This window comes from Palaemon carinicauda, chromosome 16, assembly GCF_036898095.1.
Source record: "Palaemon carinicauda isolate YSFRI2023 chromosome 16, ASM3689809v2, whole genome shotgun sequence".
NCBI lineage: Eukaryota > Metazoa > Arthropoda > Malacostraca > Decapoda > Palaemonidae > Palaemon > Palaemon carinicauda.
The window spans coordinates 116,202,983-116,224,257 of NC_090740.1; the positions used below are offsets into that span (position 1 = coordinate 116,202,983).

Sequence of the window (21,275 nt, forward strand, 5' to 3'; positions counted from 1 at the left end):
CACTACATTCCCTTAATCCCATAACCTTTTTAACCTTTCTCTTGAATACTTTTATTGTTGTTTTTATGGTTGTTACGGTAGGCTAAGAAGCCTTCCGCATCCTTGGATTTGGCGGGTGGTCTATTCATTCTTGAGAAGCGCCTGGGTTAAAGGTTTGGTAGAGGTCCTTTAGTAGGGTTGCAACCCCTTGTACTTTGGCACCTTTGGGTTGATTCAGCCTCCAAGAGGAACGCTGCGCTCAGTAAGGAAGACGAACTTTAAATAAAAGGCAGAGTAACGGTTCTATTCGACTTCCTTACCAGGTACTTATTATTTCATTGTTATTTGAGATAACTGTTATATGAAATTTGGGATACTTAGCTATCCTTTAATCATGTACACTGGTTTTCACCCACCTCCCTGGGTGTGAATCAGCTACATGATTATCGGGTAAGTTTAATATTGAAAAATGTTATTTTTATTAATAAAATAAATTTTTGAATATACTTACCCGATAATCATGATTTAATCGACCCTCCCTTTCCTCCCCAGAGAGAACCAGTGGACCGAGGAATAATTGAGGAGGTGTCAACAACAAATGATTGAGTACCTGGCCACAGGTGGCGCTGGTAAGTACACCCCCTTCTAGTATTGTGATAGCTGGCGTATCCCTACATAGAATTCTGTCGGGCAACGGAGTTGACAGCTACATGATTATCGGGTAAGTATATTCAAAAATTTATTTTATTAATAAAAATAACATTTTTAAACATAAAACTTACCCGCTGGTTATAACTTATATAACCAGCGGGTAAGTATGTTCAAAAATTTATTTTATTATGAAAATATCATTTGACAGCTATTATAATGCAAGTATTCATTGGTGTCCAGCCATGTTTCACCATATAAACTCATTATTCTGACTATGTGCGAGTTAGATTGGTCACACTCACTCAAATCACAGACCGTTCCATTGCAAATAGTCCTCTCTGCTGTACGGTCATCATAAGCCTACCATATACCAATCAGCACTGGGATCACAATCCTGGGAGTGCCATGTACGCCACTGCTATTATTTTGAATAACATCCATTTGTTAAAATAATCTAATGTACAGTAGGTATGAAATCAGATACACATGACAATGTTTTTTCATTGTGAAAACCATTGTCCTGATATTCTCCCCTGCCCCTACATCCATATAAATGTGCATATTCTTGTGTACATGTGCGAGTAACATGCAACATACTTTGTAGGAGACTTTGACATGTCTGTGTTTTAGGCTACAGTACTTGTAATTACTTAAGCTGTATCTCACACAGGATAACAGAATCATGTTTGTACTAAATGGGTATGTGGTTGCTTTTCTTAAAACAGTGTAAAGATATGTAAGGCAGTGGTTTGTACAATACAGGATTTGCAAGTTTGTGGTGGCCTATTAGAAACGTCCCTGCCAGGGGACCTGCTAGACTGAGGTCCAAGTCCCCACTGTAGCTTGATAGTTTAAGTTGTAGTGTCTGTTGCAATATCACCATCTTTGTGAACTAAGGATGTGGGTTTGGGGGGGAACATATAAGTCTTATCTGCTGAGTCATCAGCAGCCATTGCTCGGCCATCCCTGATCATAGCTTGGGTGGAGAAAGGGCTTGGGCATTGATCGTAAGTATATATGGACTTTGTACTGCTAAGTAGGACATTGCTACTGTCCGGTGCCTCTGCCATTCATGAGTGGCCTTTAGATCTTTAATGAAAATAGAAATATGTACTGTATATTATTTTAAGCATTAACATTCTTCATTATATATTAGTGATTTTTGCTTAACCTTTCGACTTTACTATACCATGTATGGATTAATAAAGATAGATATATTTTTTCTTTACAGGTTCGTTTACAAAATGCTATCAATCAGCCGATCCTACAGCTAAGATGTGAAGAAGTTGGTCGAATATTAAACGAGGCAACTAGTAAAGATGCTAGCTTTGTATTTCGCACAGTGGTCGAGAGCATCTTTGGCTTGAATGGCCAACTTGGTTGGGGTCTTAGGACCATAACACATTCTGCCCTGCCACGAGAGTTTGAACAGCTTTGCGCTTTTCTCAGTGCCTCGGGACCGCTCTTGTCATTTACGTACAGATTGGCCAATGACCCTTTCTTGTTATTTGAATTTCCTGTGGCCTGGCTTCCCGTAAGTATGGAACTGTATTTATACGATTCATTTTTCTCTTTATTAAGGTTTTCTGTTGATTTTATCTATCTGGATACAGTATATACTTTTTATTACAGTACATAGGTGAAGAATGGCATTTGTGTAATGTTATAATTGTTTGGTTATATTTTTTGTCCTTGCTTACAATAGATGAATCTGTTATGGTTGCTCAAGGAATAAGATACGAAATATTCATTTGATGCCGAGTTTGTTTTGGGACATTGTTACAGTACTTGATTAGAAATTTTCTGGGTGCAGTAATCACTGCAAAGGATGTTCTCTTCATTTGCTCTCTTTCTGTAGATTAATTCACCGAGTAAACAGTGTCGAGATCAGTACAGTGTTGAAGAAAAAATTAATACTATACAGTATTGGTATCAAGGAAGAATAAGTCACTTATTGTATATCATAGTAACTTGAAATGGCACAAAAGAATACTTAAGAACTAAAAAGAAGCTTTTAGAAATGACTAGATGGAATAATGGTATAGATAAGAGAAAATTGAAAGTCTGAATAAGAAAAACTTGTAGAGTGACTACAAATGCAATAAAGGAGATTGTACAGTTTTCTAAGTGCCCATGTTTCTGATGCAGGGAGGTTACAGGGTCAAAAGCAGTAGAAAATGTGGTGCTATTATAGTATGCTATCTACCGTCGAATTTCTACTATAGTATGCTATCTACCGTCAATGTTAATCCTCCTGTTTGATGAGGATTATCAAACAGATTACTTTCCACAAGTATGTTATCCTCATTGGACTTTAATGATAGTTTAATAATATTTATTGGAAGGACAACATGGTACATAATTATAAGGAGTTTGTAGGTTACGTTAGGTTGGGTTAGGTTAGGTTAGATTAGGTTAGGTTATCAAGTCAGTAGTGATCCTCCTTATTAGAGGCGGATTAGCAAGTAGACCGTATTCTTAGGGACTAATGGTAGGTATCATACTATAGTCAGAGAGGGGTGGTAGATAGCAAAATCGGCGGTAGATAGCATACTATAATAGCACCGAAAATGTTTAATAATGTACAGCAAATAATGGTACAAGAGTTACTTTCAATTCCAAAGTTCAGTGGAGGTATTAGATGTAGAAGTGGGAATATATGTTGAAGCTTTGTGCTTAAAATAATCGATTTTCAATATTAAACTTACCCGATAATCATGTAGCTGTCAACTCCGTTGCCCGACAGAATTCTATGGAGGGATACGCCAGCTATCACAATACTAGAAGGGGGTGTACTTACCAGCGCCACCTGTGGCCAGGTACTCAAGTACTTCTTGTTGACACCTCCTCAATTATTCCTCTGTCGTGCTTCTGACAAGACGTTCTGGGATACGCTTATGTTCTTGGAGTATTTTCACGACTTTGGTGAAGTATTTCTCTTTGATTTCGGCTGTCGCTTTACTGGAAACTTCTATATTAGCTTAGTTAGCTTTTGGAATTAATTTGATTAATTTTGGTGACGAGAGAGTATGAACTCTCGTTCACCTTTCAATGGCCGACCCTTCCCTTAGACGGAAGTGTTGGTGTCTAAGAGAGTATAGACTCTCTTTCTTAATTTTGCTTAACAAAAGTTATAGATTTATTTTATATCTCTCCGCCTCTTATAGGCCTCTTCGATTAACTTCCTTTTATTATAAACTTATTAAAATTAATTTTTATATTTGTTTATATTCGACCTTCCTAATAGTAGGCGGTCTTTTCTTGGTACCGAAGTTAATTAACATTGAGCCCGTCATTTCGGTTTTACCTGTTAACATATTATGCTATTTTAAGGTCTTTGAAAGAATTTCTTTGATAGTCTCGTACTTTTTCAAAGTTGAACTAACGTTTTGTTTTGTCTCGGCAGTTGTTGACGTTCAGAACGTTTCAACTTGCGCTCTATCGTTACGATAGAGAAAGAATGTTCACGGTTTCACATTGCAGTAAGAGTAACCGTGTCTAGCGTTTTGTTCATTCTTTCTTAACTTAATGGTTTTGATCCTAATAAGGAACTTTTGGGAAATATTTCAGTTTTTTCCTTTAACAATAATATGTTTTAACGATATATATGATTGGGCTCTTCTCTCAGGTTCTAAGTCAAGAGAGAGAGAGAGAGAGATAGAGACGGAGGGAGAAAGAGGATAAACGTTTCCCTCAAGCCTGCCAGGCGTACGAGTAACGTCTTTATCGTTTTGCTCTTATCCCTAGTCTCTTTAGGGGAAGAAACTAAACGTTTCTAGAGTGATCTAGTGTTTAGTCTCTTTCCAGCCACTGAATTATTTATCTTTCATTAGATTTTTCTGTTACATTGTAATTCTGTTTTCGCAATTACTAACTTTCGAGAAGGATAGAATTGCGTGTTTCAGGTACAAACCACTTAAAGTTTCGAGTTCAGTGAAATAAGTGCAAACAGAAATCAAAGTGATAAGTGATTGATGTCAGTGTTATGCGTGAGGGTACTTTTGTGCGCGCCAGTCGTCCTCCCAGTCCGGGACCTCTTGCAAGCTCCCAAGCCCAGGGGAGAAGCAATGTCGAAGGGCAAAAGGGTTCGGCAGGCCTTGATCGGCGCACAGAAGTATCCTCGGTGGTTGTGGGCGTGTCTTACCGAGACCGTCACTCCCACCCGCAGACGATTGAGCCCTTATTTTGCTCGTCTGCAGAAGAGATTTAGAGGAGAAAATAAGGCAGAGTAACGCTGGTCTCAGGTCTCTAGACCTCTTAAACGTAAAGTCCAGACCTATGCCAGACGTACGAAGTAAAGTTCAACAACCCGGATGCAGTCATTGGGTTAGCTCTGACTCTCCTCAGTCATCATTTTGTCGGGCTGAGAGTGCGCCTACACTCCCCCCCGCCTATGCTCGCTCCGCCTGATCGCAGTACCACCTGCCAGGCGTACGATGTTGTGGACTCTACTACAGTCCATGCAGCACAGCTTTCGGACCTGATGCGTGAGTGTCGTGCTGAGAGTGTTGCACCTCCTCCTCCTCCTGCACCGGTGGTGCACCAACCGCCTGCACCCGTTCAGCCTGTGCTGCACCCGCCTGCACCGGTGGTGCACCAACCGGCTGCACCCGTTCAGCCTGTGCTGCACCCGCCTGCACTCGCTGCATCCAGTGGCAGCACCATCTGCCAGGCGTACGATGTTGTGGACTCTACTACAGTCCATGCAGCACAGCTTTCGGACCTGATGCGTGAGTGTCGTGCTGAGAATGTTGCACCTCCTCCTCCTCCTGCACCGGTGGTGCACCAACCGCCTGCACCCGTTCAGCCTGTGCTGCACCCGCCTGCACCGGTGGTGCACCAACCGGCTGCACCCGTTCAGCCTGTGCTGCACCCGCCTGCACTCGCTGCACCCAGTGGCAGCACCATCTGCCAGGCGTACGATGTTGTGGACTCTACTACAGTCCATGCAAGCACAGCTTTCGGACCTGTTGCGTGAATGTCGGGCTGAGAGTGTTGCACCTCCACCTGCACCCGTTCAGCCTGTGCTCAACCCGCCTGCACTCGCTGCACCCAGTCGCAGCACCTTCTGCCAGGCGTACGATGTTGAACCTCTTTCTGTGTTCGCTGTTCCCAGTGTTGTTCAGCCTCAGCCTTCTTTAAGGCAACCTTCGGTTTGGGATCAGGAGGATTACTCCACTCTTCCTCCTCCTCCCCTGGCTGCTCCACCGGTGGTGCAACTCTCGGTGGAAGTACAACCTCTTCCACCTGTGAGTCAGTCTCCTCAGCTGCTGCACCGAGCTCAACCCGTGCACCCTGTTCCTGCACCTCAGACACCTCTGCTTGCGGGAACTTTACCTTGTTCTGCGCAACCTCGGTCTCTTCACGCTCCACTCATTCCACAGGAACAGGAACTTTCTGCACCTTCCACTGTTGTTGTTCCAGCTCGTTCTGACTCTGCTGTTCAGCATACCTTACCTCCATTTTCAAACCATGGCAAAAATATGAATCATGAGTTATGAATGTAAGGTAAACATTATGTTGATTTTTAAACCCCATGCAAGCATGCATAAAGCACTCTAGCACTGGTCATGGAATTTCTAAGAATGTTAAACGCCATGCACACGCTCTGCTTTCCTTACAGCAGGCTCTGCTTACTACATGCTCAGCATTCAGCATGCTCTGCATTCAGCATGCTCTGCATACAACATGCTCTGCATACAGCATGCTCTGCATTCAGCATGCTCTGCATACAACATGCTCTACATACAGCATGCTCTGCATACAGCATACTCTGCATTCATCATGCTCTGCATACCTTACCGCATGCTTCTCAACATATCTTGGGTTGTTGCCAACTCACTAGACTGTCAAGCAGTTTCATAACGTTGCCTTCTAGTCTGCTGCTTTTACACCAGTGAACCCTCACTCAGAGAACTTAGCTTTTCTAGGATAAGGTCCCTGTAGATGAGAAAGTTCTTTTCTCCCTCCTTCTGATATTCCCTTGAGGACTCTGTCATTTGGAGGGAGCCTTTAGCTGCATAACCTCTTATGGACTTTTATTTAAGCATTACATGCTTACAGGGAAGGTAATGGTTCCACTTCAGCCGCTAATCCCGTCTGTTACCACACCTGCTCCCATAGACCTTGAGCTGTGTTGCATGACATGCAGTCCAAGCTTAGTCCTTGTTAGAGGATTTTTTGTTTACGGAGTCAATGTGTCACGGGGAAGACGTTCAACAACCAACAGAAGGGACTTGTTGTGACGCAGTGCGGCAACCTCAGCAACCCGTTAAGGAGTTGTCTGTACGACCCAGATAGTCTAGACAGATTCGGGTTGTCACTGTACTTCCTCGCTTGCCCATGATTGACAGTTTACAGACTGTGCAGCAGTATCATGATCTTGTGTCCGGCTCCGTCAGACGACTGGCTTTTAAGAGCTCCCACAAGTCGTCGCTGTCTGGAGATTTTCAAATGGACTATGGATCTGACCAAGGAACTGGGCCTCCTGGTCAATTTTGAGGAGTCTCAGCTCGTTCCATCCCAGACCATTGTTTCCTTGGGTATGGATCTTCAGAGTCGAGCTTTTCGGACTTGTCCGTCGGCCCCAAGGATCTTCCAAGCCCTAGAATGCATCCAGAGCATGCTGAGAAGGAACCGATGCTTAGTCAGGCAGGGGATGAGTCTAACAGGGACACTTTCATCGCTGGCCCTGTTCATCGAGTTAGGGAGACTCCACCTCCGCCCCCTTCAGTATCATCTAGCTGCTCACTGGATAAAGGACTTGACGCTAGAGACGGGCTCAGTTCCTGTTTCCGAAGAGATGAGGTCTACTCTAACGTGGTGGAAGAACAGCATTCTTCTCAAGGAAGGTCTACCTTTGGCTGTTCAGACCCCCGACCACCGTCTCTTCTCGGACGCATCGGACACGGGCTGGGGTGCGACACTGGACGGACAGGAATGCTCGGGAACATGGAATCAGGAGCAAAGGACACTTCACATCTATTGCAAGGAGTTGTTGGCAGTTCATCTGGCCTTGATAAACTTCAAGTCCCTCCAGCTTAACAAGGTGGTGGAGGTGAACTCCGACTACACCACAGCCTTGGCTTACATCTCCAAGCAGAGAGGGACTCATTCGAGGAAGTTGTTCAAGTTCGCAAGGGACCTCCTCATTTGGTCAAAGATCGAAAGCTCACGCTGGTAACGAGGCTCATTCAGGGCGATATGAATGTTATGGCAGATCGCCTCAGCCGTAAGGGTCAGGCCTTCCCCACAGAGTGGACCCTTCACAAGAATGTTTGCAGCAGACTTTGGGCCCTGTGGGGTCAGCCAACCATAGTTCTATTCGCTACCTCGATGACCAAGAAGCTCCTCTTGTATTGTTCTCCGATTCCAGACCCAGCAGCAGTTCGCGTGGATGCCTTTCTGCTGGATTGGTCCCATCTCAACCTGTATGCATTCCCGCCGTTCAAGATTGTCAACAGGGTACTTCAGAAGTTCGCCTCTCACAAAGGGACACGGTTGACGTTGGTTGCTCCCCTCTGACCCGCGAGAGAAGGGTTCACCGAGGTACTGCAATGACTGGTCGACGTTCCCAGGACTCTTCCTCCTAGAGTGGACCTTCTGCGTCAACCTCACGTAAAGAAGGTACACCCAAACCTCCACGCTCTTCGTCTGACTGCCTTCAGACTATCGAAAGTCTCTCAAGAACTAGAGGCTTTTCGAAGGAGGCAGCCAGAACGATTGCCAGAGCAAGGACGACATCCACTCTCAGAGTCTATCAGTCTTAATGGGAAGTCTTCCGAAGCTGGTGCAAGGCCAATGCAGTTTTCCTCAACCAGTACCACTGTAACCCAGATTGCTGACTTCCTGTTACATCTAAGGAACGTAAAATCCCTATCAGCTCCTACGATCAAGGGTTACAGAAGTATGTTGGCAGCGGTTTTCCGCCACAGAGGCTTGGATCTTTCCTCCAACAAAGATCTACAGGACCTCCTTAGGTCTGTTGAGACCTCAAAGGAACGTCGGTTGTCCACTCCAGGCTGGAATCTAGACGTGGTCCTAAGGTTCCTAATGTCATCAGGATTTGAACCGTTCCAATCAGCCTCTTTTAAGGACCTCACATTAGAAACTCTTTTCCTCGTGTGCTTAGCAACAGGTAAAAGAGTAAGTGAGATCCACGCCTTCAGCAGGAACATAGGTTTCACATCTGAAACGGCTACATGTTCCTTGCGGCTCGGTTTTTTTTGGCTAAAACGAGCTTCCTTCCCGTCCTTACCCTAAGTCGTTCGAGATCCCAAGCCTGTCCAACATGGTGGGGAACGAACTAGAGAGAGTACTTTGCCCTGTTAGAGCTCTTAAGTACTATCTAAGAAGGTCAAAACCATTACGAGGACAATCAGAAGCCTTATGGTGTGCTATCAAGAAGCCTTCTCTACCAATGTCTAAGAACTCAGTTTCTTACTACATCAGGCTTCTGATTAGAGAAGCAAATTCTCATCTGAAGGAAGAAGACCTTGCTTTGCTGAAGGTAAGGACACATGAAGTGAGAGCTGTGGCTACTTCAGTGGCCTTCAAACAGAACCGTTCTCTGCAGAGTGTTATGGATGCAACCTATTGGAGAAGCAAGTCAGTGTTCGCATCATTCTATCTCAAAGATGTCCAGTCTCTTTACGAGTACTGCTACACCCTGGGTCCATTCGTAGCAACGAATGCAGTAGTAGGCGAGGGCTCAGCCACTACATTCCCATAATTCCATAACTTTTTAACCTTTCTCTTGAATACTTTTTATGGGTTGTTCGGTCGGCTAAGAAGCCTTCCACATCCTTGTTGATTTGGCGGGTGGTCAATTCTTTCTTGAGAAGCGCCGAGGTTAAAGGTTGTGATGAGGTCCTTTAGTATGGGTTGCAGCCCTGTATACTTTAGCACCTTTGGGTTGATTCAGCCTCCAAGAGGAACGCTGCGCTCAGTAAGGAAGACGAACTTAAAAAAGAGACAGAGTAACGGTTCAATTCGACTTCCTTACCAGGTACTTATTATTTCATTGTTATTTGAGATAACTGTTATATGAAATATGGGATACTTAGCTATCCTTTAATCTTGTACACTGGTTTTCACCCACCCCCCTGGGTGTGAATCAGCTACATGATTATCGGGTAAGTTTAATATTGAAAAATGTTATTTTCATTAGTAAAATAAATTTTTGAATATACTTACCCGATAATCATGATTTAATTGACCCTCCCTTCCTCCCCATAGAGAACCAGTGGGACCGAGGAATAATTGAGGAGGTGTCAACAAGAAGTACTTGAGTACCTGGCCACAGGTGGCGCTGGTAAGTACACCCCCTTCTAGTATTGTGATAGCTGGCGTATCCCTCCATAGAATTCTGTCGGGCAACGGAGTTGACAGCTACATGATTATCGGGTAAGTATATTCAAAAATTTATTTTACTAATGAAAATAACATTTTTATCTAAGGACGCTTAATGGTTTCGCTGAAGCTTATAGGATGTGGGTAAAACAGGAGTAGTTTACAAAAAGTGAAAGGATACTACAGTATTGGGATACTGCTAAATAAGAAAATTCTGCTGTACTGTACTAGTTAACAAGAAAACTTGCTTGATGGTACACTCAGGCACACTATTCTATTTTATTCTCCTCCTCGGTTTTGGAAGTTGTTATAGTTTATATAAGAAAGATTTGTTTGTTTCGGCAATATATACAAACCCTTACGCTTTTTACAGTGGAGATATATTTCGGTGATAGCTGAAACTAATCGTTAAGCTTTTTATGAGGTGTAACTACCCTCTGCTAGTTAGTGGAAGGGGAGGAGGGTAAACCATCAACCCTGCTCACACCCACACTTACAAACTGTCACTTTTTATTTTGGCTCGGTAAAGATGTACTCTTGCTCTGCCGTCAAAACCTTTTAACCATCCATCTAACGATTAAAAGAAACTGAAAGGGTTTTTCTTTTGAGAGGGCACATCCAGACTTCCCTTAGGTGCGATTTCCATCAATTCCTTTAGCGAAGCAATGGCGACCACAACCGGGGGAGTCTCTTGCTGTTTGCGGCAACTCCTGCCTTCATTGGACCTTTAGGGACTTTTTGTTAGGAAATTGTTTCTGAGGGTGCTACAGTTAGCTGTGGCACTCTCTGCATCTCCTCACCTTCGTTCCTGCAGCTTCGGCGTAGGAACGAGAGCAGTGGTAGACTGGATCCTCTTGGGGTTTCCATTAGGGGGATCCCTTCTGGGTGAGCCTTCGTTCCTGCAGTTTTGGCGTAGGAACGAGAGCAATGGCAAACTGTTTTTTCTTGGGGTTTCCAGTCGGGGATCCCTTCTGGGTGAATCCAGAAACTAGCTTTGGCAACCTATCACAGGCAGCTCTCGATGCCGACCTTCAAAAGCTTACTTAGCTTGAGGACAGGAAGCTTAGTGCGCTGCCCCTAGGTCCGCATCCAGGTGTTGGGCAAGTCATCCTTCCGTGGGGATTGTTACCCTTCAATAACCGCTAGTAGCAGCCTTTCCGCTTGCAGGAAGAGCTCCTTACAGTTGTCACAAGTGTTGGCCGCCCTTCTCGCCCAAAGGAGAGATGGCCTTTGCCTGAATGGTCTCCCTCCCAGGGTTTTCCACCATCAGGAATTGGATTCCTCCATGCTTTGCTCTATCTCTTCGGAGCAAAGCTTTTCGGATCTTGACGATGATGGAGTTACGTTGCTGCTTGCAGTTCCTGCTTCTTGCTGTCATACCCTCAAAGTACAAGATTGAGTCTCGTGAGCAATTTCCCTTCGTGGTCATTACCGCAGATGGTGATGCCTGCCAACTGCCGGTCGCCGCCTTTCCCATCGAGTAGTCTTTAGTCTATAACTCTTCGGGGTTATGGCCTACATTCGGCCACCTTTTGTTCTTTGAGTTCAGCGCAGCTTTTTTCGTAATGAAAATTGTAATGGACTGTGTAGTTGAAGCCCCATTTCATGTGTTCCTTACAAATGAAATAGTTACTAGATATTTTTCTAATGGTTTTTCTTTGCATAAACTGACAAAATATGTCAAAAATTTTATTTATTGTGTAGATGAAAAGCTGTTTGATTTTTTTTTAATCCCTCACAGATTTATAGAAATATCTTTTTTTTTTTTTGCACATCATAGGTAAAAGCAAGTGAGGGCAATATAGGAAGCTTCTTTAGTATGTTACATTTTCTGATAACCTATTTTTAATTTAGTTCCAGAACTTTGCTTGACCTAGAAAGACAAGCTTGATAAGTACTTGTGTATAGTATGTGCTGTATCTATGAAACATTTAAAGTTTTTTAATGTTTATTGTCTCATGTGTTTTTATTTTTTACTAAGCAAATTCTTAACCAGTTGTGTATTTACAGTATATTATATTTTTCCCCAGGCAAAGTCTCGAGCAGAAATTGAGGAGGGCGTGCCTGGTAATTTCTATGTCAACAAAATTCAGAATCCAGGCCCTGGGAAAACACCAGCAAACATTTTATTAAGTATCCTTTTATGCAGTGAAAATAGCCTATTACTTCAGTATATTGATGGTCAGATCTTTAATCATTCACATGAGAAATTAGCACTTGGGATTCAAATTATGTTAGGACCATTTCTCAAATTGTGGTATGCTCTAATAACCTCATCCAATTCCAAAAAGCAATATTGCTTTCGTATCAGACTTCATTCTTCTTTATGTATAATGTTGTTATTATTATTATTATTATTATTATTATTATTATTATTATTATTATTAGCTAAGCTGCAACTCCTTAGTTGGAAAAGCATGATGCTATAAGCCTTAGTGTTCCAACAGGGAAAAAGAGCCCAGTGATAGAAGGAAATAAATAAACTACATGAGAAGTAATGAACAATTGAAATAAAACTTTAAAACAACAGTAACAACATTAAAATAGATCTTTCATAAATTAGCTAAAAAAAGAGACTTTATGTCAGCCTGTCCAATATAAAAAAATGGCTGCAAACTAATTCGCTTAAGAGTTGGATTTATTATATTAAGTGAACTGATACATTTTGGACCATTGTGTAATTATTCAAATAAGATTTAGAAGTATAAATGAGTAAGCAATGAAATTTAATGGATAAAGTTACCAAGAAATGTAGAAAAGAAGGCTCCTCAGGGAATATTCAAAAGAAGTGACTTGAAAAAGAAGAAGAAAACCAAGATTTTAACAAAAGATGAAGCATAGGAGAAAGGGGATGCTACGGAATAAGTAATAGGAATTTGCTATATCTAATTTATTTCTATTTCTCTTAACTAGGGAAAGGTTAAACAATGCAACACTGATGTTTTATTCAAACATCATTTTTAATACAGCTGTATAAATAGAAGCTGGCTCTGGCTAGTCCAGTTACTCAAGACATTGAAGTGACAAAATGAAACTTGGTAATTCATGTTATAAAGAAAGTTGTGTATTTGATCATGTTTTCATCTTATCCCATCTGTTGACTATTGTATGTGTGATTTATGGTGTGCAGTTTGTTGGCAACTTGCTTAACCCTTTCACCCCCAGGCTATTTGGAACTTTCCAACTCTTAACCCCCAGGCATCTTTTTTTAAGCACATTTTGCAATATATATTTTTTAAATTGCTCTAACAGCCTTAATTTTCGTCATAGAGAGGTCAGGTTGGTCTCATTCTCTTGGAAAATGCCTGAACTTTCTCAAAAAATTTTCAAAAATATGCAAAAAAAATTGTAAATAGCAGTTTTTTGCAAGGACGTACCAGTACGTCCATGGGGGTAAAGGGATGAGTTTTGTGAAACGTACCAGTACGTCCTTTTTGGGGGTAAAAGGGTTAAGAATACCATGGAACCATTGTATAAAGTGCAATGTATGTAAGAAACATACGCTTTAATATGTCTGCTGAGGTATATATATTTGCTTCATGTATACTTCAAACTTCTTGGTTATATCTTTAACTAATATGTTCAGATGCTTTTGAATTCTACATTTTCCACTTCGCTCACTTCTTGGTAAACGGAAGTAATCAGAGGTGGTCCCTCTCTTGGTCAACATCTGGCGATGCCCTTTATCCTAGCCTGCTCGAAGACTATCTGAGGACGTTCTTGCCCTGCGATGGATCTGTTCCCCCTGGCCCGCCGAGTCCTCCTGTATCCCCCCGGGGTGTGCTGTCTCCTATGTCTCCAAGGTAGGATGGATAGTCAAGTCTTCCTTTTTGTTTTCAATTGTACAATGTTGAATTTATTTACAGAGTGTTTCAAGTATTATAGGCAAAAGATTTAGAAATGTAAAAAGGGAAAGAATAAGATGTAGCGGTGTATTTAAAGTAACTAGATAAGTGACATCAAAGCAGAGCTATTTTAAACATTAGAAGCCTTGTATGGCATGCAACTCTCCTCAACACTTGTAATTTTACGATGCAGTATAAACAAATTCATAATAAAGATGATATACTTTATCATCAATGCACTCACATTACTTTTGGAACAATGGCAAATGTTTTAGAAATATCAACAATTGGCTATAAAAAGAAAAGATTTTTATAAGCTTGGTCTGGCAGAGTAACATAAGAAAGACCTACGTCACTACGATGAAAGTGTTTACATGAATCACTGCATGAATGTAGGTAAATAAGTGTAAATTGAATATTGTCAGACTAATTAAATGGTATTTATGACTGGAATAATTTAGATAGGCAGTCAAAGCTTAACAGATAATAAAAGAAAATATCAAACTATGAACACAATTGAGAGAGAAATAACTTTAAATGTAAAAATGAAGTGATAACTAATAAGTAGTAACATAAATGTTTGACACCTCTAGTTCTGCTATGTGTAATGTATAAATTTTTTATAACAGCTGTGATTAGCCTTTGATAATATATTTTTAAGCCTACTTTGAATAGTTTTATGTTTTATTTTATTTTGTGTCTTACCCTATTGCTATTTTCATCTTATGTTAATATTATGCTATAAAGTATTGAATGTGACAACATTGCATCAAGACAGTGTACATGCATTAACATTATCTGAGCTGACTTGTGATGAACTCAAAAGAAATTCATCTACTAAGATAGTTTAGTCTCTTATTTGCATTTTGTTCTCATCTAAGCAACTTTTACTACATTGATTTCTGTTGTTTTAGTGACGACATGTTTTCAACATTTCTAATTGTCCGTTTATCTTTTGTACATTTCCAATTGTCCGTTTATCTTTTGTACAGACAAAATTTTGAAAGATTATTCAGAATTATAAATGTCATTATAGCTTCTTCAGACTATCAATTAGAAAATCAAATTGAAATTTAGTTCAATAGATGGCAAAAGAAATGTTACTTTCATTATACCGAACTTAGCAGCATTCTGTAACATTAGCGGGAAACTTCCAATAAATTGTTGCATCTTGTGGGTTGGTATTAAATTGCATAGTCTTCAGTATATATTTTCATTATTACTTATTTTATTTTTATTCTTGTAATTGTGTTTTTATATTATCTAGTAGTTTATCAAATTTTAGATGTGAATGATTATTCAATGTTTACATGGGTTATATAACCCAGCACTTTTACTCAGTAGTTTTGATATGTTACTTTTGTGCTTAGTTTTGGGGGACTCTATAGATCTATTTGCTGAGTCCTCAGCAGCTATTGCCTGGCCCTCCATGATCCTAGCTTGGGTGGAGCAGGGCTTGAGTGCTGATTGTATAGATACTGTATGGTCAGTCTCTAGGACATTTCAGTCTTTAGTGCACTGTCCTGCTAACTAGGGCAATTTCACTTTCCCATGTCTCTGCCATTCATAATCGATCTTTAAACCTTTAATATATAATACGACCTCAGAGAGTAAGGGAAAAATTAGGCTTTAAATTCACATTACTGTATACACAAGAGTATATGGTAAATGAATAAGGTTTGAATGCTGTCTAATCTTTCAGGGGAGGTGGTGTTGGCAGTAACAATTTATACTTAACCTCCTTTGGGTCTCCAATTGGATGGCGCCCACCCCGCAGCAATACTGTCAACCCGGGTTATCAAACTACGGAGCGAAGTGGTCCCCTTTCATCAACTCCTTTACAGGGTGCACACAACCAACATCCGCAACTAAATATATGGACCAGTCAGGTGAGATTTAGGACTTATTAAACCTCAGAATTTTCTTAGTAAATTTCATTGGTGTCAGCATTGTCTCTTCACTTTTAGAGCTTTCCTTTAATGTGTTAAGTCACTTCCTCGCTCTATGACCCTTCCCCAAAATTATTTTTTGCTAAGGAGTGCAGTAAATCTCAAAGATATCAACGAGATGCGTTCGCATACCGAAAACTTCACAAGTCCAAAATCATTTGCATACATATTAAACTCATGAATCCTTTAATGTGTTTCCGTTATGTCACTTCCTCGCTCTATGACCCTTCCCCAAAATTCTTTTTTGCTAAGGAGTGCAGTAAATCTCAAAGATATCAACGAGATGTGTTCGCATACCGAAAACTTCACAAGTCCAAAATCGTTTGCATACATATTAAACTCATGAACCTCCACATTCCCTTCCCTCCATTGTTTGCACTCGACAGAACCTGCTACCACTGGTAAGCAAGCCTCTGCATGTACAGTAAGAAGAATTCCTATTATTTTTTTCATGAATTTTTCTTGTATTTTAATAACCAGTTGCTAGAAGTTCCTTTTTTTTTGCCCTTTCTAGCTCAACTGATCTTGCTAAGCTAGCCAAGAAATATATGTAGAATGCCTAATATAGTTAAATAATGCAAGATAAAAAATTAAATACAATTATATTAACCATTGAAATTCTTTACCACAAACTTTTCATGTAGGCTAGTCTTCAAATGGTAGCATGGTAGCAAAATCAGCTGATTGAAAAGTAAAAAGAAAACGTCTCTATACTTTAAGATGATGTGTGGGAAGTTAGTGAATGAAATACAGTACTCACTTGCTTTAAGATCTCATGTTAGGTTAGCGAGTTGACCGTTCCAACATGGGAGTGGAGAAAAGTATTAAATGTGATGCAATATTTCTTAAATTGCACTGTTTTGATATATTGCTATAGTAAAGCTTTCACCTATAGTAAATTTCCTTGACCAATTCACATCCATTTAGAAGTCTGCTATGGGGCAGTGAGTCAACTGAGTGCACAGAGCGGTAACTTTATATTGGCGGAAAGCACTGTAGTATTTATTTTACCTTGAGGGCAACATATATTCATGGAATTATAACCGTCTTTTAATGTTAAAGGCAGACTATAAATGCCAAAATGATGCTTGTATATTTTATTACCATTATATGAAGTGCAACTTCACAGGTTTTTTCCAGCTAAAATTAGCAAACATTTGAGTAGTAATCTCTCTTATAGTGTCAGTTTTAATCCTTTCCTGCCATTCAACTCCCTATATTCTTCTGAGGGCTTTGTTCTCAAATCTAGAAAATCTATTGGATTTTGTTTCATTGTCATACCACAACTCGTGTCCATACAGTATCACTGATCTCACTAAACTGATGCATACCCTGGTTTTCATATGTAATTCCAGGGGATTTGATTTCCAAATTCTACTTAACCTAGCCATTGTCTGATTTATTTTTTTCAATCTTTCATTAAACTCCAATTCTAAAGATGCTATATTAGAAATCATAGTTCCTAAATATTTAAATGATTCTACGTCATTAATCCTTTCTCCTACTAAAGATATTTCCTCTTTCATTACATATTTTGTTCTCATCATCTCTTCTATTTATCTTGAGCCTATCCTCATGTGATATTTCATGCATTCTGGTAAGCAAGCATTGCAAAGCCTGTGGAGTTCTACCAATTAGGACAGTGTCACCAACATACTCTAGGTCAGCTAATTTCCTATATCCAATCATTTTACACCATCCCCAACTGTCCTATGCATTACATAATCCATGAGGAGGATAAGCAACATAGGTGACAACACATTCCCTTGGATTACTCCACTATTCACTGGATATTCATTGAATGAGACTCCACTAATATTAACTTTGCACTTGATATGCTCGTGAACAGACTTAATCAAATTTATATATTTAAGAGGAACTCCATAATAACCCAGGACTCTCTACAAAACTGGCCAGTGCACACTATCAAAGGCTTTTTCATAGTCCACTAATGCCATCCACTATATTCTACACATTGCTGTACGTCTTCAAATGAAAATTGGGTCCATACATCTACCTTTTCTTAATCCTGCTTTTTCGTCTCGGCTTTTCATCAATCTTTCTCTCAAATCTCTTAAGAATAAACATACTATATATTTTCATGACAACTGATGTAAGTGTGATGACTGTAATTACTGCAATTAGTCAGATCTCCTTTTTTTGCCTTTTCATCAACATTCCTAGCTCCCATTCTTCAGGTTTAGCCTCTTTACGTCACATACATACATATACCAAAGGCACTTCCCCCAATTTTGGGGGGTAGCCGACATCAACAAGAAACAAAACAAAAAAGGGGACCTCTACTTTCTACGTTCCTCCAGCCTAACCAGGGACTCAGCCGAGTTCAGCTGGTACTGCTAGGGTGCCACAGCCCAACCTCCCACATTTCCACCACAGATGAAGCTTCATAATGCTAAATCCCCTACTGCTGCTACCTCCGCGGTCATCTAAGGCACCGGAGGAAGCAGCAGGGCCTACCGGAACTGCGTCACAATCGCTCGCCATTCATTCCTATTTCTAGCACGCTCTCTTGCCTCTCTCACATCTATCCTCCTATCACCCAGAGCTTTCTTCACACCATCCATCCACCCAAACCTTGGCCTTCCTCTTGTACTTCTCCCATCAACTCTTGCATTCATCACCTTCTTTAGCAGACAGCCATTTTCCATTCTCTCAACATGGCCAAACCACCTCAACACATTCATATCCACTCTAGCCGCTAACTCATTTCTTACACCCGTTCTCACCCTCACCACTTCGTTCCTAACCCTATCTACTCGAGATACACCAGCCATACTCCTCAGACACTTCATCTCAAACACATTCAATTTCTGTCTCTCCATCACTTTCATTGCCCACAACTCCGATCCATACATCACAGTTGGTACAATCACTTTCTCATATAGAACTCTCTTTACATTCATGCCCAACCCTCTATTTTTTACTACTCCCTTAACTGCCCCCAACACTTTGCAACCTTCATTCACTCTCTGACGTACATCTGCTTCCACTCCACCATTTGCTGCAACAACAGACCCCAAGTACTTAAACTGATCCACCTCCTTAAGTAACTCTCCATTCAACATGACATTCAACCTTGCACCACCTTCCTTTTTCGTACATCTCATAACCTTACTCTTACCCACATTAACTCTTAACTTCCTTCTCTCACACACCCTTCCAAATTCTGTCACTAGTCGGTTAAGCTTCTCTTCTGTGTCTGCTACCAGTACAGTATCATCTGCAAACAACAACTGATTTACCTCCCATTCATGATCATTCTCGCCTACCAGTTTTAATCCTCGTCTAAGCACTCGAGCATTCACCTCTCTCACCACTCCATCAACATACAAGTTAAACAACCATGGCGACATCACACATCCCTGTCTCAGCCCCACTCTCACCGGAAACCAATCGCTCACTTCATTTCCTATTCTAACACATGCTTTACTACCTTTGTAGAAACTTTTCACTGCTTGCAACAACCTTCCACCAACTCCATATAACCTCATCACATTTCACATTGCTTCCCTATCAACTCTATCATATGCTTTCTCCAGATCCATAAACGCAACATACACCTCCTTACCTTTTGCTAAATATTTCTCGCATATCTGCCTAACTGTAAAAATCTGATTCATACAACCCCTACCTCTTCTAAAACCACCCTGTACTTCCAAGATTGCATTCTCTGTTTTATCCTTAATCCTATTAATCAGTACTCTACCATACACTTTTCCAACTACACTCAACAAACTAATACCCCTTGAATTACAACACTCATGCACATCTCCCTTACCCTTATATAGTGGTACAATACATGCACAGACCCAATCTACTGGTACTATGGACAACACAAAACACACATTAAACAATCTCACCAACCATTCAAGTACAGTCACACCCCCTTCCTTCAACATCTCAGCTTTCACACCATCCATACCAGATGCTTTTCCTACTCTCGTTTCATCTAGTGCTCTCCTCACTTCCTCTATTGTAATCTCTCTCTCATTCTCATCTCCCATCACTGGCACCTCAACACCTGGAACAGCAATTATATCTGCCTCCCTATCATCCTCAACATTCAGCAAACTTTCAAAATATTCCGCCCACCTTTTCCTTGCCTCCTCTCCTTTTAACAACCTTCCATTTCCATCTTCCATCTTTACGTCACATTCTACAAAATAATCTTGTAAGTATTCTGGGAGTCACTTCATTTTCAGACAATATCATCTCAGCAGTTATTACATCATATCCTGGGACTTAATATCTTTTGAGTTTTTATTGATAGCTTCGACTTCAAACACACTAAATTCTTTCATGGGTACATCAAGGTCTCCCTCAGCTTCAAAGTACAGTGATGCCTCAGGATACGAAATTAATCCGTTCAGGATGCGGTTTTGTATCCTGATATTTTCGTATCCTGAGTCGTGTTTTACATGTAAATAGCCTAATCCGTTCCAAGCCTTATAAAAAGTCACCTTTTCTTTCATAAACACGCTAAACTGTAGTATTAAACATGCAATGCAGCCATTTCTATCATTCAATAATTAACACGACCGTTAAAAACAGCCTAATCCATTCCAGAAACCACTATGAGATTATTCAATAATGTAGTTATAGCCAAGTTATCCCCCCCAAGCCCAAAGAAAACGGTCCGTTTTCTTTACTACTGTATAAAAGTTACGGTACTGTATGTACGTAAAGCATTTAGATCAGTGAAGGTGTATTGTTACCTGTACGTACACCTAAATTAATGATTGATACCTGTACACTCTGAAAAAAAGGTTACAGTTAATTAGTGTAACAAAAAAGTTGAAACTTACCTTTTGATTGAGACGATGTCCGATAGCGAAGTCGCGGCAGAGGAGGATAGCATAAGCCAGAAAACGTAACAAGTGACAGACTACGTACAGTAATTTACACACTTAACACATTAACACTTAAACTTTACGAAATAAAAAAATGGCAGAAATAATTAACACTTAACATTACGTATGGAAAACTATAAAATGAAAGAAAAAATTACTTTAACACTTAACGGTAAGATAAAACTTAAAATTGGATTTTTTTTTTTTGCTTTTTTATAACTTTACGTTTTTCTTATTTTCTAAATCTCTTCTACTTCTTCATCACTTTCTTTTTTCTGTTTCTTTTCTTTACTTTCACCTTCTACTTCTTCATCACTTTCTTTTTTCTGTTTCTTTTCTTTACTTTCACCTTCTACTTCTTCATCACTTTCTTTTTTCTGTTTCTTTTCTTTACTTCACCTTCGTCTTGGCCTACTAATACCGCTGGCCTCTTTAATAAGAAACTATCCATTGAAGCTTGTTTCTGCCTACTTTTCAACACATTTCTAAAATGCGTTAGGCAAACGTCATTGCAGTGTTCAAGCGCACGGTTGGTATAAACTTTTTCTGGATGTTCCTTTTCGAAGTAGTCTGCCATTTTATGGAAACATGCAAGAATTTCCTTGATGTCTGCCATTTATATACAGTCT

The 21,275-nt window shown here is 40.4% G+C and overlaps 1 protein-coding gene across 4 annotated transcripts in view; it reads left to right on the forward strand.

Moving 5' to 3' along the window:
• Window positions 1-21,275, forward strand: part of LOC137655817 (sphingomyelin phosphodiesterase 4) — a 105,787-nt gene that overhangs the window by 28,606 nt on the left and 55,906 nt on the right. For all 4 annotated transcript variants that reach the window (XM_068389987.1, XM_068389989.1, XM_068389986.1 and 1 more), the window contains exons 2-5: window positions 1,862-2,164; window positions 12,012-12,114; window positions 13,568-13,784; window positions 15,529-15,715. In XM_068389987.1, coding sequence (XP_068246088.1) covers window positions 1,862-2,164; window positions 12,012-12,114; window positions 13,568-13,784; window positions 15,529-15,715 — 810 coding nt within the window. The remainder of the gene's footprint in view (window positions 1-1,861; window positions 2,165-12,011; window positions 12,115-13,567; window positions 13,785-15,528; window positions 15,716-21,275) is intronic.